General features: G+C 42.3%; 1 protein-coding gene across 1 annotated transcript in view; it reads right to left on the bottom strand.

Moving 5' to 3' along the window:
- Positions 1-24,083, bottom strand: part of PHEX (phosphate regulating endopeptidase X-linked) — a gene marked incomplete at both ends in the record, with an annotated part of 195,140 nt that overhangs the window by 96,615 nt on the left and 74,442 nt on the right. Inside the window, one exon of the mRNA XM_082864021.1 lies at positions 8,878-8,979. Coding sequence (XP_082720147.1) covers positions 8,878-8,979 — 102 coding nt within the window. The remainder of the gene's footprint in view (positions 1-8,877; positions 8,980-24,083) is intronic.

Genomic DNA, 24,083 nt, shown 5'->3' with positions numbered 1-24,083 from the left:
TACCTGGCACGCTGTTGCTTCTGGAAAAGTCTGTGGAATTGAATTTGCTGAAGCGCTGCTAGCATCCAGATGCAGAGAAATGCGTTGTCACCTTAAGGAGAGGAAGGACGGGAAAAGTCACACCCCAGAGGCTGTGTCCTAGTTGGGGAGCCCCCAGGTACAGATCCGAGACAAGGACTGGAGTGCAAGCACTTCATCTGGGACGTGAAAGAGACACCAAACACTGGCAGGGGACTGCGGAGGTGAGCAGAGAAAGACAGGCAGTCATCAAAGGGGATCTTATGGAGCCAGCTGTCAGTGTGAGCAACTAGCGCTTACCCCACTGGGGAGACTCCGGGAGCCTGGGCAGAACACACTCGAGGGAGGAGGGGGCTAGGGCAACTCCCATCTATCACTGGGTTGTGCTCACTTCCCGGACCTCTGGGCCCTCTGGGCGAGTGGCCTAGCACGCGCCAGTGGGAAGAGAAAGCTGTTGGGGAAAATGCGGGTGCTGGCAGCTGAAGTCAGACAGGTGTGTAGTGAAATGGTGATGGCAAGGGCAGTCAGTGCCCCCTCAAGCGCACCGGGTCGGGGTGGTCCTGAAAATCTGCATCTCTAATGAGTCCCCAGGGAGGCGGCTGCTGCTGGTGGTCTAGAAGCACAGCCCGAGAACCACTGGGCTCAGATGTGGGCAGGACACCAACATGGTTGGTCCATGCTGGATACCTGGGGCAAATCCAACACCTAGGGCTGGGCAGAGCTTAAAGATAAAGGAAACCAGAATTACACCCCAAAATATGCCTCTTTGACATAAAAATTATTTTGAGCTGAAGACAACTGAGAAGCAGTGGATACAAGGAAAGCTCCTGTTCTCTCCCAATTTGCCTAAAAGGACATAAATTTTCAAAGCTGTCCCTCCTCCCCTCTCTATGAGGGAGGACAAAAGTGAATCACTGAGACAACTTTAGACCTTATAGGCCTGGAGACGGCAGCAGAGGAATCTACATAACAACTAACTAGCCTGTATCTACCACCAGTTTCCCATATATTTACATTCCCACCATCTGCCACTTTTGGAAGTCTAAAACTACTTTCCCTTTTTCTTCTTCTTTCTCTACAAATTTATTGCCATTTGGTTTAGATGACATATAAGCCGGAGTTCTAAGCCACTTCTCTGAGTTACTCATTTCGCTGAGTTTCTCTCACATGTGTATGAGATATACCTGTTAGTGAACTTGTTTGCTTTTCTCTTGTTAATCTATCTTTTGTTACATGGACCCAAGTTAAGAACTTAGAAGGATGGAAGGAAAGGTTATTTTCCCTGCCCAACAGAGACAAAGCCGAAGAGGTGAGCTAAATTTCTGCTTGGCCCTCTGTAGGAAAACTCTTCCCACCTCACCCAAAGCATGTGCCTGGAGTCACATGCTCAGGTGGATGGGACCATGAGACAGCCTTCTTGGGAACCCTCTGTACCTGCTATGGCTAAGGTTAAGGCCACTCACAGCATCCTGAGGATGCTGCCTTCCTAGGAGTTCCATCAGGGTCTTTTCCTCTAGGGGTGGCCTGGCAAACAAAAGTCACAGGGGCAAAGAGCACAAACAAATATTTTAGAAAGAATCCAGCTTTTGGCTACAGAATCGAATCCAGCTGGGCACCAGCCGAGTTCCTCCTGATCTGACACAGAGCTCATCAGCACAAGCCTGGTGCCCACCACCAGGGCAGCCAAAGGCAGTGCTGCATCCCCCCTTCCTGCCAGGCCTCACAATCATTACGTAGTGTAGTGACCTTGAGACCCTCCTACTCTGTTCTGGAAAAGGCAAACCTTCTAGAAGATACCCCCCAAAATAGTTTGTATCACCTTACACTCATTCAACAGCTACAACAGCCAGGAAAAATTAACAGCCCTCCTGTCCTTTGCTGCTTGTTTATAATAAGAGCATATGCTTGCAGGGAACATAGAATCCCAAACAAAAATTGGTGCTTATTTGACCAGACTAAATTTCCAGTTCGAAACCTACACTGTTGGTTTCACAACACAAAACTACTCATGACCTCCTGAGAAATGAGAGGGGAAAGGCAGGGAGATAGAGATAACACATCTACCCTTCATTCACGGAAGCAGAGGCATCCTTGTTTATCTTTTACAGTAATCACCCTTAGCAAAGAGAACGACAAGGCCACATGCCCACGCTTCCATTCTGAGACTGGAGTAACCACCACAAAAGCCAGGGTGTTAGGCCTCAGCCCACTGCAGGCATCTGCACCCTCCCTGTTCAGGAGGCAGGACTAGGAAATGCTGAGGTCAATACCCTTCAGGAGGCACTGTAATTAGCTGCAGACCAGAGCCTGACTGTGAGAGAAAGGAAAGCTTCTTCCTCTCACAAATTGCAACATTCTTCCAGCTTTCCCAATGGGTTGCCAAGTGACTCAGCGCTGGCCCACTGTGGGCACTATTACTGATGAGAAATCTTCCGCCTGGGTGATATACTGGATACAACACATGCCCTAAGAACAGTGCCAAGTCATACCAGAAGAGCAGGCGAATTATTCACCTCCACTTCAAACGCAGGCAAATCCTGTCTTAATGCAGGGGCTACTCAGTATCAGAAAGACAAAGCCCTAAGATAGTCAGAGATTTCCATCTAAGATTCAAGAAATTATTAGGTAGAGCCTCTCCTTTCATGTTGACTATTAAAAGGCAATCAAATCAAGGACAGCCTAGAAAAAGGGCAAGAAAAAAAATAATTTTTCGAAAACAACCCCATAGCAGAAAGCTGCATAAGAGCCTTCAGCTCTCTAGCCGTCTTTGTGAGTGCTATGAGCTCCACCCAGAGGTCATTTCCAGATCTCCATGTTCATTTAATTTGGAAAAAGAAAACCCACATCTTCTGGGGTCCAGAGCCCGACTTGCTTTGGAGAACTGCCGGAAATTCGTAGACAACATTCCCTCTTTCTCACCTTTCATTAAAGGAACTGCTCTAAACGAAGCCACTGACAAAGGATTAATCTTCAAAATATACAAGTTGCTCATGCAGCTCAATATCAAAAAAACAAACAACCCAATCCAAAACTGGGCAGAAGACCTAAACAGACATTTCTCCAAAGAGGATATACAGATTGCCAACAAACACATGAAAGGATGCTCAACATCACTAATCATTAGAGAAATGCAAATCAAACCTACAATGGGGGACTTCCGTGGTGGCGCAGTGGTTAAGAATCCGCCTCCCAATGCAGGGGACACGGGTTTGAGCCCCGGTCCAGGAAGATCCCACATGCCGCGGAACAACTACGCCCATGCGCCACAACTATTGAGCCTGAGCCCTAGAGCCCACGTGCCACAACTACTGAAGCCCACGTGCCTAGAGCCCGTGCTCTGGAACGAAAGAAGCCACCGCAATGAGAGGCCCGTGCACCGCAATGAAGAGTAGCCCCCGCTCGTCGCAACCAGAGAAAGCCCACGCACAGCAACAAAGACCCAACACAGCCAAAAATAAATTAATTAATTTTAAAAAAGAAAAAAAAGCTACAATGATGTATCACCTCACACCAGTCAGAATGGCCATCACCAAAAAATCTACAAACGACAAATGCTGGAGAGGGTGTGGAGAAAAGGGAACCCTCCTACACTGTTGGTGGGAATGTAAATTGATACAGCCACTATGGAGAACAGTACAGAGGTTCCTTAGAAAACTAAAAATAGAACTACCATACGACCAGCAATCCCACTACTGGGCATATACTCTGAGAAAACCATAATTCAAAAAGAGTCATGTACCACAATGTTCATGGCAGTTCTATTTACAATAGCCAGGACATGGAAGCAACCTAAGTGTCCATCAACAGATGAATGGATAAAGAAGATGTGGCACATATATACAATGGAATATTACTCAGCCATAAAAAGAAACGAAATTGAGCTATTTGTAATGAGGTGGATAGACCTAGAGTCTGTCATACAGAGTGAAGTAAGTCAGAAAGAGAGAGACAAATACCGTATGCTAACACATATATATGGAATCTTAAAAAAAATGGTTCTGAAGAACGTAGAGGCAGGACAGGAATAAAGATGGAGACATAGAGAATGGACTTGAGGACATGGGGAGGGGAAAGGGTAAGCTGGGACGAAGTGAGAGAGTGGCATGGACATATATGCACTACCAAACGTAAAATAGATAGCTAGTGGGAAGCAGCCGCACAGCACAGGGAGATCAGCTCAGTGCTTTGTGATCACCTAGAGGGGTGGGATAGGGAGGGTGGGAGGGAGACGCAAGAGGGAGGGGATATGGGGATATCTGTATACATATAGCTCATTCACTTTGCTATACAGCAGAAACTAACACAACAATGTAAAGCAATTATACTCCAATAAAGATGTTAAAGAATATTAAATTTAAAAAAAACAAAGGAACTGCTCTGAAGTCTGAAATTCAAGATATACTCAGGGAACCTGGTGACTTCCAGCAGGACAACTACCTTTGATATTTGCACCTGTCGAGGAACTAGTTTGAGTTCCTGGCAGGTTGAACTCAGCTCAAAGACAGTGGAGCGTTCAAAGAGTACTTTTAGAAGAAAAAGTGAGGGCTCTCCTTGAAAAAAAATATAAGACTCGAGAGCAACTCAAGGAGCAAAGAAGAATGTGTCTAATATTAGAAGGACTGGGAATAATCCTCCTTCAGGAAGGACCCATGGCTACTTGCCTAGAAGGCCCAACTGAAAAGCATCCACTCCCTTATGCAACCCAGAAGATCCCCCTAAGGCAATCACCAGCCATACTTTTCAAAAAACTGACTAGGGTCCCCAGAGCATTCCCCTGGTATCCATCCATTCATAACATGCACACTACTCACCACTCCACCCCACCCTCCACGCCGGTAGCCCTCAGTCCACAAGGGGTCAGGCTAGGATCAAGAGCCCCCAGTTTGCTGGGCTCTCAACTGCCCAGTGCAAGACTTGCTCTGTTCCAGATACCATAAGCTAGCCCAGCAAATAAATGAAGCGCTCAAACAACAACAACAGTATGTTGGTGCACCAAGTTTCATCTACCAACTGGAGAGCTTCTCATCACAGCCCGCATGCTCCTGCCTTCAACAGCTTGTGCCTTACATGACTTAAGACAGCTCTGACAGGTTCTCAAAGGGGAAAAAAAATCAAACTTACCCTGTCTTCCTCCAACACCACGCCCCCACCCCCAACACTGCCACCCAAGTTCTTTCCTCACTATGAAACACTGAACAGTCTTCCGTGTCTATTGACAAAAATATCTATGGCCATATTTATCCACCTCGGGAGTATTAAAGCTCTACAAAATATCTGTGCTAAACCTCTGCACATTCTCCATTAAACAAGGCTAAGCATTCCCAGAATGTTGACCTCTTTTCTTCTTTAATAGACTTTTTTAGAGCAGTTTTAGGGTCACAGCAAAATTGAGCAGAAAGTACAGAGTTCCTATATAATCCCGGCCCCCACGCATGCACAACCTCCCCCATTATCAACATCTCCCACCAGAGTGGGACATTTGTTACAATCTATGAACCTGCATTGACACACCATTATCACCCAGAGTCCATAGTTTACATTATGGTTCACTCTCGGTGCTGCACATTCTATAGGTTTGGACAAATGTATAATGATATGTATCCACCATTATGGTATCATACAGAGTATTTTCCCTGCTCTGAAAACCCTCTCCCTCTTTGTTCCTTGACCATAATGCAAAAAATGTTGTGCTCAGCATGACTCAGTATGACTCTCAGCAGAGGACTCGAAGCCTGCCTAAGGATAAGCGCCACCAAGGAGACTTGTTAAAATCACAGATGTTCAGACTGCACCCTCAATCCACTAAATCAGACCTTGCTAGGGAGGAGCCCAGAAAGCTAGACACAGTCCAGGCACCCCAGGTGATTGCTATCATCAGTAAGTTTCAAAAATGCCTCTCTAAAGAAGAAATGCTCCTAAGTTCAGTCTCCCAGCTGAAGAGCAGCATCCATTAAGAATGGAGAAGGCCACAGCAATCAGAGAAGGAAAAGAGATAAAAGGAATCCAAATCGGAAAAGAAGAAGTAAAACTGTCACTGTTTGCAGATGACATGATACTATACATAGAGAATCCTAAAGATGCTACCAGAAAACTACTAGGGCTAATCAAGGAATTTGGTAAAGTAGCAGGATACAAAATTAATGCACAGAAATCTCCTGCATTCCTATACACTAATGATGAAAAATCTGAAAGAGAAATGAAAGAAACACTCCCATTTACCATTGCAACAAAAAGAATAAAATACCTAGGAATAAACCTTCCTAGGGAGACAAAAGACCTGTATGCAGAAAACTATAAGACACTGATGAAAGAAATTAAAGAGGATACAAACAGATGGAGAGATATACCATGTTCTTGGATTGGAAGAATCAACATTGTGAAAATGACTCTACTACCCAAAGCAATCTACAGATTCAATGCAATCCCTATCAAATTACCAACGGCATTTTTCACAGAACTAGAACAAAAAATTTCACAATTTGTTTTGAAACACAAAAGACTCTGAATAGCCAAAGCAATCTCGAGAAAGAAAAAGGGAGCTGGAGGAATCAGGCTCCCTGACTTCAGACTATACTACAATGCTACAGTAATCAAGACAGTAAGGTACTGGCACAATAACAGAAATACAGATCAATGGAACAGGATAGAAAGTCCCGAAATAAAGCCACACACATATGGTCACCTTATCTTTGATAAAGGAGGCAAGAATATACAATGCAGAAAACACAGCCTCTTCAACAAGCGGTTCTGGGAAAACTGGACAGCTACATGTAAAAGAATGAAATTAGAACACTCCCTAATGCCATACACAAAAATAAACTCAAAATGCGTTAAAGACCTAAATGTAAGGCCAGACATTATCAAACTCTTAGAGGAAAACATAGGCAGAACACTCTATGACATTCATCACAGGAAGATGCTTTTTGACCCACCTCCTAGAGAAATGGAAATAAAAACAAAAATAAACAAATGGGACCAATGAAACTTAAAAGGTTTTGCACAGCAAAGGAAAACATAAACAAGATGAAAAGACAACCCTCAGAATGGGAGAAAATATTTGCAAACAAAGCAACTGACAAAGGATTAATCTCCAAAATATACAGGCAGCTCATGCAGCTCAATATCAAAAAAAAACAAACAACCCAATCCAAAAATGGGCAGAAGACCTAAAGAGACATTTCTCCAAAGAAGAGATACAGATTGCCAACAAACACATGAAAGGATGCTCAACATCACTAATCGTTAGAGAAATGCAAATCAAAACTACAATGAGGTATTACCTCACACCAGTCAGAAAATCTACAAACAATAAATGCTGGAGAGGGTGTGGAGAAAAGGGAACCCTCTCTTGCACCGTTGGTGGGAATATAAATTGATACAGCCGCTATGGAGAACAGAATGGAGGTTCCTTAAAAAACTAAAAATAGAACGACCATACGACCCAGCAATCCCACTACTGGGCATATACCCTGAGAAAACAATAATTCAAAAAGACTCATGTACCACAATGTTCATTGCAGCTCTATTTACAATAGCCAGGACATGGAAGCAACCTAAGTGTCCATCGACAGATGAATGGATAAAGAAGATGTGGCACATATATACAATGGAATATTACTCAGCCATAAAAAGGAACGAAATTGTGTTATTTGTAGTCAGGTGGATGGATCTAGAGACTGTCATACAGAGTGAAGTAAGTCAGAAAGAGAAAAACAAATACCATATACTAACACATATATATGGAATCTAAAAAAAAAAAGGTTCTGAAGAACCTAGGGGCAGGACAGGAATAAAGACGCAGACGTAGAGAATGGACTTGACACGAGGAGGGGGAAGGGTAAGCTGGGACGAAGTGAGAGAGTGGCATGGACATATATACACTACCAAATGTAAAACAGAGAGCTAGTGGGAAGCAGCCGCATAGCACAAGGAGATCAGCTCGGTGCTTTGTGACCACCTAGAGGGGTGGGATAGGGAGGGTGGGAGGGAGACGCAAGAGGGAGGAGATATGGGGATATATGTTTATGTATAGCTGATTCACTTTGCTATACAGCCGAAACTAACACACCACTGTAAAGCAATTATACGCCAATAAAGATGTTAAAAGAAAAAAAAAAAGAATGTAGCAGGTGTTTCCCACCCATGCAAGCTCCAGCTCCATGAGAATACCTAGAACTCAAGATGGGTCCCATTCTTTACTTCTAAACAGCAAGGCTGCTAATACTTTTCTCACTTATCCCCTTATGTTGTTGCCAGAAAGGTTTACAAGGCCTAGCAAGTGTCCGCTTCTATTAGGAAATGTTTTTGTATTCCTACGCAATGGTCTACTATTGGTCTACAGTTTATAAACATGCTATTTGGATCATTTGCACAAAATGATGAGTTAGGAAGTAGGTCTGCTTGGTTACAGTAGAGGATTTGCCTGAGGACATTAGCACACATCGTGCACGGAGCAGGACACACAGCTAATATCGGTTTTTCTTCTTTGTGCCTTGAGGGCTCTTCTGCCAGCTGCTCCCCCTGGCTCCCCACTGCTCTGCATTCTGCCATAGCCACTGATGGTTTAATGGCAAAATTCGCTGGGCAGCAAGCCATGTGGCTCTTACAGACGGCAATTAGGAGAGAAGGAAAGGCTGAATTACAAGGTGTTTGAAAACGCAGTTTGAAAAAGTCAGATCTTATTTTCTCTTACCTCCTGGTAATAAAATCTCTGTATTCATCCCAAAACAGACAGCTAACTCTGGGGTCATTTGCAGTCAACAGCTCAGTCAATATAAAAATCCACTACACAGTCAATGGGGAGCATGAAAATCCATTAAAACCAGAAGTCATATTTTTTTCAGCAAAAGGAATCCTTACCTTTTCTTTGGCTTTCCTTTTCGTCCCTGCATCCATCCACTCATTTTCTTTCTCCAGCATGTCAATAAAGGCCCATCGAACACCCTCAATCAATTCCTCCATCTATAAGGAAATACCCAAAGAAGCAGGTCAAAACCAAGAAGCTTCAGACAAGCTTTTCTGGGCCACAATAAATAGTCCAATGCTAAACACAGTGTCAAAGAGGCTCCTTTAAGCTCCATGCTCTGGCAGCATTTCTTTGCCCAGGAAAATGCCTTTTCCCCCCATTACTAGAAGAAAACTAACCATTTCTTTCCTTGAGAACAATGTGATGGCCCACTTGTAAAAGGATTACATGAGGAAAGGAATTCGCCATAGGTTATGAGTAATAACTTACCTGTAGCTACTGTATTAGTGCACCCATATCAAGGTTGCAACTAATTTCAATAGGTTAATAAGGGCTTGAGAGAAAAAAGCAAAGGCATGTGCTGTGTACTTCAGAAAGGTATTGCAGAAGAAAGTGAGTGAACAGTTGAAAGAGATACTGTTAACAGAGAAACAGGCAGGGAGAGCCAGCACCCTAGACACTTCTCAATATGAATCACTTATGTCAAGACCCCAGTTCTCTCCAAATTAATGCCAGTGGTTAAACCAAATGCGTGGCTGTTCTCTGTCATCTTCGTACTCTCCTCTCTCCTCTCTGACAGCTCAGAAAAGTCGTATGCTATTTCAAGTCTAAAATGGTTAGGTCTCAAGGGGGCTGCTACAGAAACACGGTCTTCTGAAAGCCCTGTTTCAAAGTGTTCCAAGAGTGAGACCACACCTACAGTGATGATGTGTTTGCCCTGGCTTTTCTTCCAGCATCTGTGGGTCAGCAGAGAGGACTGGGGGAGAGAGATGCAAACACTTAACTTCAGCAGCCCGCATGGAGCAGTCTGGGGAGGTCCTGATTGTCTATGGGTGAAAACCAATCGAAATTCCATTCTCCTATACAGATGCTTCATTTTTCCTAATAGGACACTCAAGAAAGCATATAATACTAGGTTTGGCACCAGAATGAAAATTTTCATTTGAAATTATGGAGGTGTAAATCCATTTTTAGTGTTAATTCTAGAAAGAAAGAAATTTAGATGTTTCCTTGGTTCTATAATGAATTGTCAGCACAAAGCTCAAAATAGTTCTTTTCTGTTTAATGAGTTTTCAGCTATGTTTTCAGTTCAATAACAGTTGTAAGGGAATAAGAGCTGGAAATCAGTGGGCTGGGTTCCATTGTATGTAAATAAGAACAAACAGCAGATGGAGGCGGGGGTACTTCACAGCTATTTCTTCCCAACTTAGTAAAAACATTAAGAGAAAAGAAACCTCAACTTGAGATTGGGGCGTGATAAAGACATGAAATGACAGAAGAGCAAAGGTCCTTTAAAATCATTAGTTCACTGGTTCTCAACCTTGTCTGTACACTGGGGTCTCTGGTTGGGGGGTGGCGGGAGGAGCTTTAAACAATGCTGATGTCATTGTTGCAGAGTGAGGCCTGAGCACTGGGAGGTTGCAAAGCCCCTCCAGGTGATTCCAATGTGCAGCCAGGATGAGGACTCACTGGTGTAGGGAAGCCACTTATTTTACAGATAAGGAAATTAGGAGTCAACAGAGTCCATGACCAGGACTTTCCTGGCGATCCAGTGGCTAAGACTCTGCACTCCCAATGCAGGGGGCCTGGGTTCGACCCCTGGTCAGGGAACTAGATTCCACATGCCGCATCTAAGACTTCGCATGCAGCAACTAAGAGTTTGCATGCCTCAACTAAAGATTCCTCATGCTGCAACTAAAAGATCCCAAATGCCGCAACTAAAGATCCTGCATACCGCAACGAAGATCCCACATGCCACAACTAAGACCTGGCGCAGCCAAATAAATAAATAAATATTTTTGAAAAGACAGAGAGAGAGAAAGAGAGAGTCCATGATCTCTTCCAGCTCTTACAGCTGGGAAGGGTCAGAGCCAGGACCTGACCTCAGAGGTAAATGACAGTTGTGAGGTCAGAATGTCCAGGAGCAACAGAGGTGTCCCTCAGAAATCAGAGGAAAATGCCAGGAAAGTAGAAGAAAACAGAGAGAGATGCAGCAGTGACCATTTCAAACAGAAAACCCACAGGAGGGTGCTAAAACAACAAGGAAATCTTCAGGGCCTAGATCATTTGCCTCTGCAGTCACCAGCACCCCTAAGTCTTTATGACATCACTGTAGGGGAGCAAAATTTGCCACCCTAAAATATGTCTCTTTGGCATATCAATTGTTTTAAGCTGGTCATTTTCTGAGGAACAGCAGACATAGGAAGGGATCTGAAAACGAAATAGCAGTTGCCCTTTTGTAAGAAATATCTCCATTTGTAAGGGAAATTTCCATTTGAAGGGTGTCTCCCTCTCTGTACCTGGAAGAGGCGGATGACTAAATCTCCAGAAACTTCTATCAATGGAGAAGTCATCGACTTAAATCTTCATCACAATCACCGTCCTTTTCCGCACTTTTCCTAGTATTGCCCCATAACTGACACCTTCTTTTGTCTTTAGCTGAAGATGGTATATAAGGTGAGGGCTTTGGCCATTTTGGCAAGTTGCTTAGTTTTCCCTGGTCTCTCCCATGCATATATGTTACTTAACTTTGTTTGATTTTCTGCTGTCACTCTCTATCACATCAATTTAATTCTTATATCAGCCAGAAGAATTTAGAAGGGGAGAGGAATACTTCTTCCTCTCCAACATCATCATGCAGCAACACGCAACACACATCAGCCAGCCTGTCACCTTCACTTAAAAAGAGAAACAGTAACTTCCCAAACTAGGGAGGGGCAACAGGGATGGAAAGAAATGGGTGCATTAATTTGCCAGAGATTCAGCGACTGAATCAATGGAACCAGGTGATTAATTTTGTGGGGAGGTGAGGAAAGGGTGGGAACAGTCAGATTAATTCCCAGGCTTCAGGCACAGGCAACCAGATGGATACTGCCACCATTTTCTTTTTTTTTTTTTTGCATTTTAAAAAATTGAGTTATAATTGACATATATTAGTTTCAGGTATACAACATAATGATTTGATATTTGTATATATTATGAAATGATCACAATAATAAGTCTAGTTAACACCCATCACCATGTTACCAAACACAAGTTCATATGCCCAACGCACAGTGAGGCCAAACAATCTGAAACATCGGAGTCTAGAGCAGAGAAAGGTTTATTGCAGGGCCAAGCAAGGAGAACGAGTGGTTCATGCTCAAACACCCTGAACTCCCCAGCAGTTTTCAGGGAGAAGTATTTATAGGCAAAATTTGGGGTGATGGCTGCAGGGTGTGTAACTTTCTTCTGATTGGTTGGTGGTGAGGTAACAGGGCGGTGCTCCAGGAATCCTATGCTCAGCCTGGAGTTACCATCCTCCCCCTGGGTGGGGGCCTTAGTTCTTGCAGAAGAACTCAGAGATATACGGCTATGTGTATCCCTTGAGGAGGAACCAGGACTCTGCTGCACTGTTGTCTCCTTATTCCTCCTCCTTTGTTTCTGCATTCCCTCCCTTCCCTGCTTAGCAACTGTTTGAAGCTGCCCTTGGGAACTCAGAGAAGGTCAAGGAGGCTGAAGCCTTTTTCCTGCGAATAAGAAACGCGGGACACGGAAAAGATTTGTACCAGGGAGGGCCCCGCAGAGTCTTGCTCCGTTTCAACCAAACATAGAGTATTTTTTTTCCCTTGAGATGAGAACTTTTAAGATCTACTCTCTTAGCAACTTTCAAATATACAATACAGTATTACAAATTATAGTCACCATTTTCTAAGACATAGAATGTTGGAAGACAAAGACAGGTGAAGACAAAGGCCAGACCTCACTGGGAAGTGGAGATATCAAGTCTGCACAACCCAGTCGAGGAGTCTGTCTATGAAAGAGAGAAAGCAAAGACAGGGTACAAGTGGATATAGGGTTAAGAGAGGGTTCTGAGTTTGGGTTGTGTGCATTTGTTTGTTGCTGCTGCTGTTGTGGTAGTTGCCCATGTGAGAGGTTTACCTGTGTTTATGTACTGACGGACATTCAACAAGAAGGAAACGAAAAACCTGATTAAAAAATGAGCCAAAGACCTTAACAGACATCTCACTAAAGAAGACATACAGATGGCAAACAAACATAAGAAAAGATGTTTCACATCACATGTCATGAGGGAAATGCAAACTAAAACAATGAGATAGCACTACACACCTATTAGAATTGCCCAAATCTACAACACTGACAATACCAAGCACTGGAGAGGCTGTGGAGCAACAGGAACTCTCACTCACCGCTGGTGGGAATGCAAAATCGGAGAGCCATTTTGGAAGACAGTTTGGTAGCTTTTTTACAAAACTAAACATACTTTCACCATACAATCCAGCAATCACATTCCCTGGTATTTACCCAAAGGAGATAGAAACTTATGTCCACCCAAAAGTCTGCACCCAGATGTTTATAGCGACTTTATTTATACTTACCAAATCTTGGAAGCAACTATGGTGTCCTTCAGTAGGTGACCGGCTAAACAAGCTGTGATACATCCAGACAATGGAATATTACTCAGTGCTAAAAAGAAATGAGCTAGCAAGCCATGAGGAGACATGGAGAAACCTTAAGTGCATATTACTAACTGAAAGAAACCAATCTGAAAAGGCTACATGCTGTATGATTCCAATGATACCACATCCAGAAAAGGCAAAACTATGGAGGCAATAAAAAGATCGGCGGTTGTGGGGTGGGGGTGGGGAGAGATAAGCAGGCAGAGCACAGAGAATTTTCAGGGCAGCGAAAATACTCTGTATGAGATTATAATGATACATTCATGTCATCATACACTTGTTCAAATGCACAGAATGTACAAGAGTGAACTCTAAGTTAAACTATATACCTTGGGTGATAATGATGTGTCAATGTAGGTTCACCTTCAGTTTAAAAAAAAAAAAGTGAGTGATGTTAATGAGAGAAACTATGCATGTGTCAGGGGCAGGAGTGTTAGGTAGCTAGTCAGACATGAGAGGGTCCTGCCCCATCCTGGACGGTTCGCCTTTCCCTCCCCTACCTGGACACTGGTGGTTGCAGCATGCCCAGAGATCCTCCCTCTCGTGGTCAAGGACCACTGCTAGGTTTCCAGCCGTACCAGGACCAAGCAAGACAAAACCGGCAGCACAGGTTGACGCAGGCGCACCAAGACCTACAAGGTGACTCGAGGTAACCCAGGGTTCATTACGCCTCACTTGTAATAACTTAGCATTGCGGCTTTTGCTTCCCCGCCCCACCCCATGGGTTCTGCTTGGGTGCTTATGGGTAAGTGCCTGCATACTAGCAGGAAAGTTATATAACCTAAAGCTGTCAATCAACTTGACAATCAAATGACATAGGACACACCCAACCCTGTCCCATTGCAGGGCTGCTCTGGTTTCCAGGTAGCCCACTCTCTTCCTTTCTTGGGAGTGTACTTTCGCTCTGCTTGATAAAACTCCTGCTACTTAAAACTGCTCTATGCCTCTTGACTGAATTCTTTCCCTTGAGAAGGGCAAGAACCGAGGAAATCGCCATTCCACGAAATCTCTATACCCTCCTCTCAATTTTGTTGTTGAAGAAGAGAATATGCCATCTCAAAACACGTCTCTTTGGCTTAAGGATTATCTCGAACTGATTATTTTTAAGAAAGAGCACACAAAATAAGTGCTAAAAACCAAGAGGTTACCCTCTTGGAAGAAACATTTGCATTTATAAAAGAAACCTCTGCGTCTCCCTCTCTGTATCAGGAAGAGCAAGTTGACTAAATCTCTAGAAACTTTTATCGATGGAGAAGGCAAGGCATGAACTTAAGTCTGCATAACAAGCAGACCTTTGTTTACTGTGCTTTTCTCAATAACCTCCCTCAACTGTCCCCCCAGCCCTCACCCCACTCTCCAACATCTTCTTCTGTCTTCAGCTGGAGATGGTATTTAAGGCGATGGTTTGGGCCATTTTGGAAAGTTACTCAGTTTCCCTGGCTTGCTCTCACGTATGCAGGAGATACACATGTCATTAAACTTCTGTTTTTCTCCTGCTACTCTGTCCTTTTATGATAGGGAGGTCTCAGCCAAGAACCTAGAAGGATAGAGGAAAGATTTTTTTTCTTCCCCATGCTATAAACTTAAAACTGCTGTAAAAAAAAATTAAGTCCTTTTTAAAGGACTTACTGTGTGTAGGTTATATGCAAATACTACACCATTTTATATAAGGCAATCGAGCATCCGCAGATTGTGGTTATCTGCAGGGAGTCCTGGAACCAATCGCCCACAGATACCGAGAGATGACTGTAATCATTTTCCTCTTTTCTTTCCCTGTGAGCCTCAGCTGGTCTCTGCCCTAGTCCTCTGAGACCACCACTCCCCTCCCAGGTCTCATCACAGGTTCTCAATTCTTTCTTTTTGACCACTCTACAGATTTAATATATAACAGTTTTTGTGAAATGGTGCTGAACTACCCCAGCAGACTTTAAGAACAAGGGAAATCTCTGAAGGTGATTAATGTCATTGGTTGGCATGTCAATGCAAATAAGAGAAATAATGATTTTAGTATGCTGGAACTAGGAAGATAAATCACTGAACACTTCTGATTTTTATCTTTAGACTACTCTACAGCATCACATAATAACAATGCCTTCAGTCAAGTCATGTTCCCTGAGGCAGCAAAAGCCTGATGTGATTTTTAAATAAGAAGACAGAAATATTATTTCTTCACCAAACCTTGACCTAATGCCCCAACCAGCCAGCATATAACATTAATAGAAATCACTTAAAGTAGAAGTCACAAGGTGAAGTTATCCATAGAAAATATTTATTTAGAGTTAAAAATCAAAATATGACATACAAAAATTAACTCAAATATTATTATGGTAAAATCTGCCACATTCAGAATAAGAGCCCTCCATGTAAAGCAGCATTTTGTTAAGCATCTACTTATCTCAGATTTTATGGACCCACACTGAGAAAATACAGTTTATTGGGTCAGTATATGGGCAGTTTTTAGTTCTTTCCCTCAACCAATGCTATTTAAAAGTGGGCTCCCCTTTTCATTCTTTGCACGCCAGGGTTTTGCCCACAGCATCCTACATCAGACATCAGACACTGGTGAGTCACATACACATATGCATACACCTGGTACCCTTCAGGAAAGGTTTTTTTAAATGAGATTCTCCTATCTTAGTGCATTAAAATTGTCTCACCTGCTCTTCTTTTGACCTCTCCTTATCCTCCCTCCGCTCACATGGACATAGGAACTTTGTGTTCTATATATATGGGTCAAGATGGTTCTAGTAATGCATTTAAAGGGACATATGCTAATACCGCTTTGAGAAGACGTGAAACCAAGCAGGACCCTGCTTGGCCTTCCTGGTGACAGACCCCCTCCGTGTCCCCCACTTCTTGTTTGGAAAAAAAGCTTTAGTCTCGCCGGCCTTCCCCTGAGTTCCAAAGAGCAAATTTAAGCAGTTAATAATTAGAGAAGTGACGGAACGCAGAAACAAAGTCAAAGCAATCAAGCAAAAAGTTACGATAGCTTACACAATATTTCAGCCATAAAACAGAGTCAAAGGACTCCTAGTTCCTCCTCAAGGGATACAGATAACAATCTGACACATATCTTTGAGTTGGTTTACAGAAACCAGAGCCCCACCAGATGGAAACTGCTGACCATAAGCATGCAGACCTCAGATTGGTTGGAACCAGAAGACTGATGCTTAAGATTCTCAAAACATCACCCTGTTACCTCACCAACAACCAATCAGAAGAATGTCCACAAGCTGATCACACACCTTGCAACCCTCACCCCTAATGTTGCATTTAAAAACCCTTGCCCAACCCTACTGTGAACTGCGTACGTGAGGGATCTAGGTTACGCGCTCCTTGTGAGAATCTAATGCCTGATGATCTGAAGTGGGGCTGAGGCAGTGATGCTAGTGCTGGGGAGTGGCTGCAAATACAGATTATCATTAGCAGAGAGGTTTGACTGCACAGAGACCATAATAAATCAACTGCTTGCAGACTCGTATCAAAACCCTATCAGTGAGTGGCAAGTGACAGTTAAGCTGCATCTTACGGAGGAGACTGGACAGAAGCAACACACTTCGGGTGTCACTGTCTCCCATCACTCCCAGATGGGACCATCTAGTTGCAGGAAAACAAGCTCAGGGCTCCCACCGATTCTGCATTAGGGTGAGTTGTATAACTAATTCATTGTATATGACAATGTAATAGTAACATAAATGAAGTGCACAATAAATGTAAATAAATAAATAAGTAAGTAAGTAAAATAAAAACGCTTGCCCAAAAGCCATCAAGGAGTATGGGTCTTTTGAGCTTTAGCTGCCCATTCTCCCTGCAAATAAATGCTGTACTTCCCTTCACCACAACCCAGTGTCTGTAGATTGACTTTACTGCACATCGAGTTTGGCTCGATAACAAAAGGGGTCAGTTCACCCCACTGTCAGTTGTAGTTTCCTTCAAAGCTTTGTCTCTGGTGACAAAGAAACCCTACATGGCCAACTCAGATCGTACCTCATACCAATGAATCCCAAACACTTAAACCCACACTTTCAGTCCCTTCTCTGAGTTCCTATTAGGCTTATATTCAGAACAATATAGGTGTGTGTTTAATTGCCATTTATATTTATTTGATCTCCCCAAGAAATCCATAAGCTTCCAAGACAGGAATCATGATTTAGATCAAATGAGATCATGGATATGTAAGGCAACTAAGAAGTGTTGAAGGGGAGCAGAATTTGCCACCCCAAAACATACCTCTTTGGCATGAGGATTATTTTAGATTTTAGGTTGATTATTTTTAAGGAACAGCAGATTAGAAAAAGCTCAGAAAACAGAGAAGTTACTCTTTTGTAAGAGACATTTACATTTACAGGGGAAACCTCCATTTGAGAGGGTGTCTCCCTCTCTGTACCAGGAAGATGTCATGACTAAATCTCTAGAAACTCTTATCAGTGGAGAAGTCAAAACTTACATCTGTATAACAACGTTACCCTTGTTTACCGTGCTTTGCCTGGTAACCTCCCATAACTGGCTTCCCTCCCCCGACAACAACATCTTTTGACTTTAGCTGGAGATGGTATTTAGGGTGATGACTTGGGCCATTTTGGCGAGTTACTCAGTTTTCCTGGGTCTCTCTCATGTATACAGGAGGTATACATGTTATTAAACCTCTCTCTTTCTCCTGTTAATCTGTCTTTTCATTACAGAGGGATCCTAGCCAAGAACCTAGGAGGTTAAAGGGAAAAATAATTTTTCTTCCCCTATGGTGTTCTGCAAATTTAAAGTTGTTAGTTTTATGATTTCATATCTCACCACTGTTAGTTTTATGATTTCACATCTTATATGATATGATTTTTCACATGGTATGATTTCATACGATACATGTAGCAGATGTTCAATAAATAGAAGTTGATTTATGTTTTCCAAAACCTCCAGGGGGTATCTAGCAAAGAAATGAAATTTAATCAAATATCTTTTATACATGTTAATGTATAACAGTTATTCCAGCAGTTATTCCAAATATAAACTTCAGTGGAACTCAAATGACTCAGTAAGTTAGCCCAGTCCATTCTGAGGTTGATGATGCCAACGTGGTACAGAACAGATGGCTAAGAATGGTTTAAAAATATTAATATATGTATATACATATATATTATATATGATAGAAATAGCTATAGGCTGATAGAGTTCTTGAAGAAGAAAAACAATCTTCAAGGTGATTATATGCATTAATCTTAAAGTAATTTTAATGAAATTCTTAAATAAAAGCATAATGTTGAAGAGATTTTCCTCTCTAATATATTCAGAAATTATACGTAATATCTTAATAAAACATAAGATTAAAACGTCTCCAGTCTCCTCACTGGTCTAGAGCAAGACATGGTTCCTTAAATTATAACCACGTGACGAGTGAATGTGAAAAACAAAAATTATTATCAATAATTCACGCGGTTAACCTGGAAGAAATAGGCTGCAATCTAAGGGAAGTTCCTAAAACTTTTCTTTCTGGCAACTGTCACTTCACTAGAAACACAGACATTAAATAAATCAATGCACTAATAAATGTTAACTATCCACTGACTCGTTATTTATACGGTATTTACGAAAACAACTTTGAATTGGCTCCTGATAAAAATATAATAATGGCATTGAAATAAGAAGTAAAGAAGAGACCCATGTTAAGGTGGGAGAAGTGGTAAAGCCAGAAAAACTAAGGATAGTTAGGAAACCCTCAGTTTCTGGCAGCCAAGCAAGCTGGTATGATAAAACAAATCATACCAGTTTGTCAGGATTAACAAACTTGCGTAGCTATTTAAAATGTTGGCGAAAGAAAAAAATGTCAAGCTATTTGGGCCCCGGACATGCTATAAAGCATGTCAGTCTGGTGGGGCAGTTTACCATGTCCTCTTATCAAAAAGCGTAAGGCTGGGGTGGAGGTAATAAGAGTAAAATCCTATTTACTGGATAGGAGCAGAGAGACTGTGCTCTGATTTTCTAACTCATCTTTTTCTGTTTCCCACTTTCCTACTCTTCGAGGGAACGGATCAGAAACCAGAATAATATTTAGAAATCAACCAGTCTCATAATGGTCTAGCTTTTGGCTGTGGGGAAACTCCCTCCAGCAAGGAATTCTCCCTGGTCACATCCAAAACTCGGCTCTGTTGGAGGGCCTAAGTGCTTTCTTTCAGCCAATGAATTTCCAGGACAGGGTCTCCGCAGCCCACAGGCCTGATCAGATCTGCTTGACAAGACTGTGGCCGATAATAAGTGGCAAAGGCAACAGTGTCCAATGTTATCCAAAGATAGAGATCACAAACAAGAAAGGTGGCCCAAATGTGTCACCATCGTGGCAGCACACTCAAGGACAAGGGCAAGAGTAGTGTCCACACTTATTTCAAAAGAATTCCCAATGACCCTTCTGAATTACTTGTTTTGCTGGATGTCATTTTACCAAAGGTTGCTTAAAAACAGCTGTCAGGACTGGGGTCTTATGACATTTGCTGTAATAAGATTTAGCCCGTAGAGAGTTGTGAAACCTGGATCTGTTATAGAAATTGTATTTGGCTCCTTGCGTAGTTGCATGAGACTCTCTTATGAGCCAGATTTAAGCATGAAACGATAGGGCTGGTTCTGGAATGTGGCTAGGGCACCAGCCATAAAAGGATCTTTATCCCAACTGAAAGCTACTACACTGGGCATATATGCAGGACTAGGAACAGCAATCCCCCAGGTACCTGCCTCACACTCACTCTTTTGAAGAGAAATTAGAAAGAAGAGATCTCAATGCAGGAGAGTTGCCACAGTTCTTTGACAGATAGTATGCACTCTCTCTTCATGATTAATCTTAGGCATGGCACACAGTAGTAACAGTAGCTGACATTCACTGGGCACTCACTATGCACCAGGCATGTGCTAAGCCTTCTACGTGGATTATCTCACTCAGTCCTCGTCACAAAACAGTGAAGTAGGTACTGTTTGTATCCCTATCTATGATTCACTGCAACGATGGCTTTTAACTCTATACCCCCATTCCTGTATCCATGCTCTTTGCTGTGGGACCTTTCACTAAAAAGGCAGCGTCTATTTCCCTGCTCTGTCATTCTGGACTGGCCTTGTGGCTTGCTTTGGTGAACAGAATGCAGACATGACACTATGCCAGTCCTGAGCCTGGGCCTCAGGAAGCCTCACGTGTCTCCGCCTGCTCACTTGCACCTCTGCCATCGCTATGAGAACGTGCCCAGGCTAGCGGCTAAAGGAAGTACAATACTCGGAGTAGAGCCAAGTCATCCTGGCCACCTCTGCTGAAGCCAGCCTAGACCAGCCAACCCCCAGACATTAGACAAACCACGCGAAAATAAGCAGAGCTGCCCAGGGGAACCACCAACCAACTCCAGGTGCATCAACATCAACTGTTAATTGGTGAAGGCCACTGAAGGTTTGTGGCTGAGTGTTACACAGCATTACTATAGCAGCAAAACCTTGTGTACCATTCATAAACAGGAAGATAGAGAAACAAAGAGGTTAATTTGCCCCAAATGATAAGAACAGAACTGGGCTATGAGATGCTAATGCAAGTTTTCAGAAAATCAGATGTAATTTCTTAATAAGGTCAATATTTTATAACTGTATTTTAAAAGCCCTTTAAAACTCACATCAGTTTGTTTTGCCTTAATTCAGAGGGATCTTCTGCAAAGACCCAGAGAAACTGATTGATATAATAGCTGACACCATTGCCTAGGCAAACGGAAACAGGGACACTTGATAGCCAGATAGAATATCCTTTACTTTGCATGACTTGTGTTGCAGGGAGCTTTATCTTTATCAGTACAATGGCTATACTGAGAGCAACTCTTGTAACAGCATCTGTAAGGAACCAAGAACCCCTCGGTATAAAGGCATTGCTATGATGCATGACACTGACTTTCAAGTGACTTCTGCCACTAACGTTAGAGTTACATCTCATTTATTCAACCACTGAGAAAAACGGTGAGCAAGGGAATTGGAGAACTTGAATATTAATGGAAGTACATCAATTCAATTATCTTGGCTAACTAATGAGGTGAACTCCTAGTGCATGGAGGTTGCAAGTTCAAACTCCACCACTGCAATTGGACCCATGTGGGTACTTAAGTCTTCGGCACCAGCTGCAGCAGTATGGGATGGGAGGAGAAACCCGTTCTTGGGATAAGAATTACTACCAGAATTGCTCATCCAGAGCACTCAGAAAACTGGACGATACTCTAGGTCATCCATGGCATTACTTGGGGACATGAACGATGTCCTTACCATAAAGAGAAAAAGGAATCAGCTACTAGAGTACAGGAGAAATCAGTGAATTGTTTTACACAGTAAATAAAGCTTTAATTCTTCACTTAATAAAATCTCAATCTAAAGTATAATAAAAGATTTGTTCCTCTTTAACTAAATTAACCTTCTGCGTACAGAATGTTTTCATGTATAATAAGAGACCAGTGACTTTATCTTTGATTTGAGTGTTGACAAAAACTGTCTCGTTGACCAACCTTTAGCCAGGTTCATCTAAGCCCTGTGCCAGGCCCGCACAGCCCAGTTTTATCAAGAATCCCGGTAAGTCAGTTTAGAGAGAACCCCCTCCACACTTGATATCTGAGCACCCTCCATATCTGTCAGATTCCTCATCCCCCACCCTTGATATCTGTGCACCCTGGCCTGCCTTCAGAAAAAGTCCCCTGACCTTTGAACGTTTCCTCTTAGTCATTTTCCATCCACTGCCTCCTTCACCCTGCTCCTTGGCCAACCCCCAGCTGTCTCTGCCATGTTCACAGTTGAGCCCGATCTCTCTCACCTACTTGGAAAGTCTTGACATCCTTTGCAATACTCCTGAATAAAGTCTTCCTTATCATTTTAACAAGTATCAGAATATTTTTGTCTTTAATAGGGTTCACCCTACAACAAAAACAGATAATGTGAGAGAACAGCAATAAAATGCCTATTGGCAGAGCTGAGATATATGAATAAAGATAAGTAATTTGGGGACAGAGTATCTATAATGAAATAAAATTATGTGGTTTAATAACTTAGCTCAGACAAAATGTTCAAATGGGAATTCCAATTTCCTTGAATTTTCTAGAAACTACAATTCAAAGCATAAAACGGAAAGATCCTTTTCTCCTTTGCATCAACACGATAGAAAATTTTTCTTTGACGTGTATGTTTACATTTCTGCCTTAGTAACCAAAAAAATGGTGAACATTTTAAAGACTGTTTTGATGAAGAAAGCTTACAGAGCCTTAGGTCATCATTCCAAACATCAGGGATCACTCCTCAGAATGATATATGTAGGAAATACTGGAAATTGAGCTCAGTGTGTGGACTGAGCCAAAGATGAACCTCAAATGTTGCTCTTAGATGAAATCTCTGATAATCAGCTTGTTTCTTACTGTTTCCCTGTTTCTTCTGAAAATTCTATGAACACAAAAAAATGCAATGTCACCTGGTTAGACTCGAACTGATTAAGCTTTCACTCTATTTGTCTTTAAAATATTAGAATGCTACTAGAAGCAAAACCTATTCCAACTGTTCCCTACCTCTAAAATGCTAAGAAATAGGAAATATGTGCCTTTCATTTGTATAAGATCTTAATACATGAATAAGTAACTTCCTGATAAGGGTGAATCAATTATAGGACAAGCCACTAAGAAGTCTCTTCATTATGACTGCTCTCCTCATGCCAGTCATAAAAATGGTGAAGATTCAAGTGTTTTTCAGAGAGAAGCAAGGGAACAGAACACTGACTTAAAGCTAGAGTGTTTGGACTTGAACCCCACCTAAAGCATTTTCAGGCCGTGTGACCTTGGGGAATTTACTTAAACTCTTGGAGCCTCAGTGCCCTCATCTGGAGACATGAGGGCAATAATAGCAATTACAGGGCCACCGCGAGGACTAAATGAGTTAACGCATTGAAAGCTCTTATAGAATGCGTACCAGACATCCAACTAAATATCAGTAAAAGTTAGCTACCTTATTATCATCATCAGATTTTTAAAACATTATATAGCCATCGTTGGGATCTTCGTGTGCCCACCGTGGACACTGATATCTATCTGGGGCATTTACTCATACGTTACAGATATAAATTATCATTAATAATTTAAAAATGGAAGAGAAAAACAAGTACCAACTTTAGACATCCCTCCCCACGTACACACATACCCCTAAATCTCTCTCCTGTCATTTAGGTCATGAGCCTACAGATCAGGGTTTGTCACAGTAGGATGAGAGCCATCATCTCTATTTACAGTGACAATACACCATGGATTCTCTGAGAGAGTTCTACTTTCATACCCTTCATATAACTTTCCACAAAAGCAACCTGTTAAATGATTAGCTAATATGCTGTATTTTTAAACTATGCATGATCTTCTAAATAAGACTGCAAAACTTAAAAAGTTCTCTGACAGACACGGTCATGACTTTGGGTCTGAAAACTGGAGAGAAAACGTTAGTGTAAAAGCCACAAAATGGTATCCCAGGGACATATTCAGTTTGGCCTCCAAAGTACTGGCCAAGATTTAAAATGTAGGATATTTCACATACAAGTCCGTATTTCTGACTTCTCTCAAAAAACAAAAAACAGAAACCGAGCAACCCTCGGCAGGCATCCGGCATGAAAAGAGCCTGAGCTG

This window comes from Leucopleurus acutus (assembly GCF_964270905.1).
Source record: "Leucopleurus acutus genome assembly, chromosome: X".
Taxonomy (NCBI): domain Eukaryota; kingdom Metazoa; phylum Chordata; class Mammalia; order Artiodactyla; family Delphinidae; genus Leucopleurus; species Leucopleurus acutus.
Note: the sequence above shows the minus strand (reverse complement) of the source record. Positions and strands in the feature narration are given on the sequence as shown.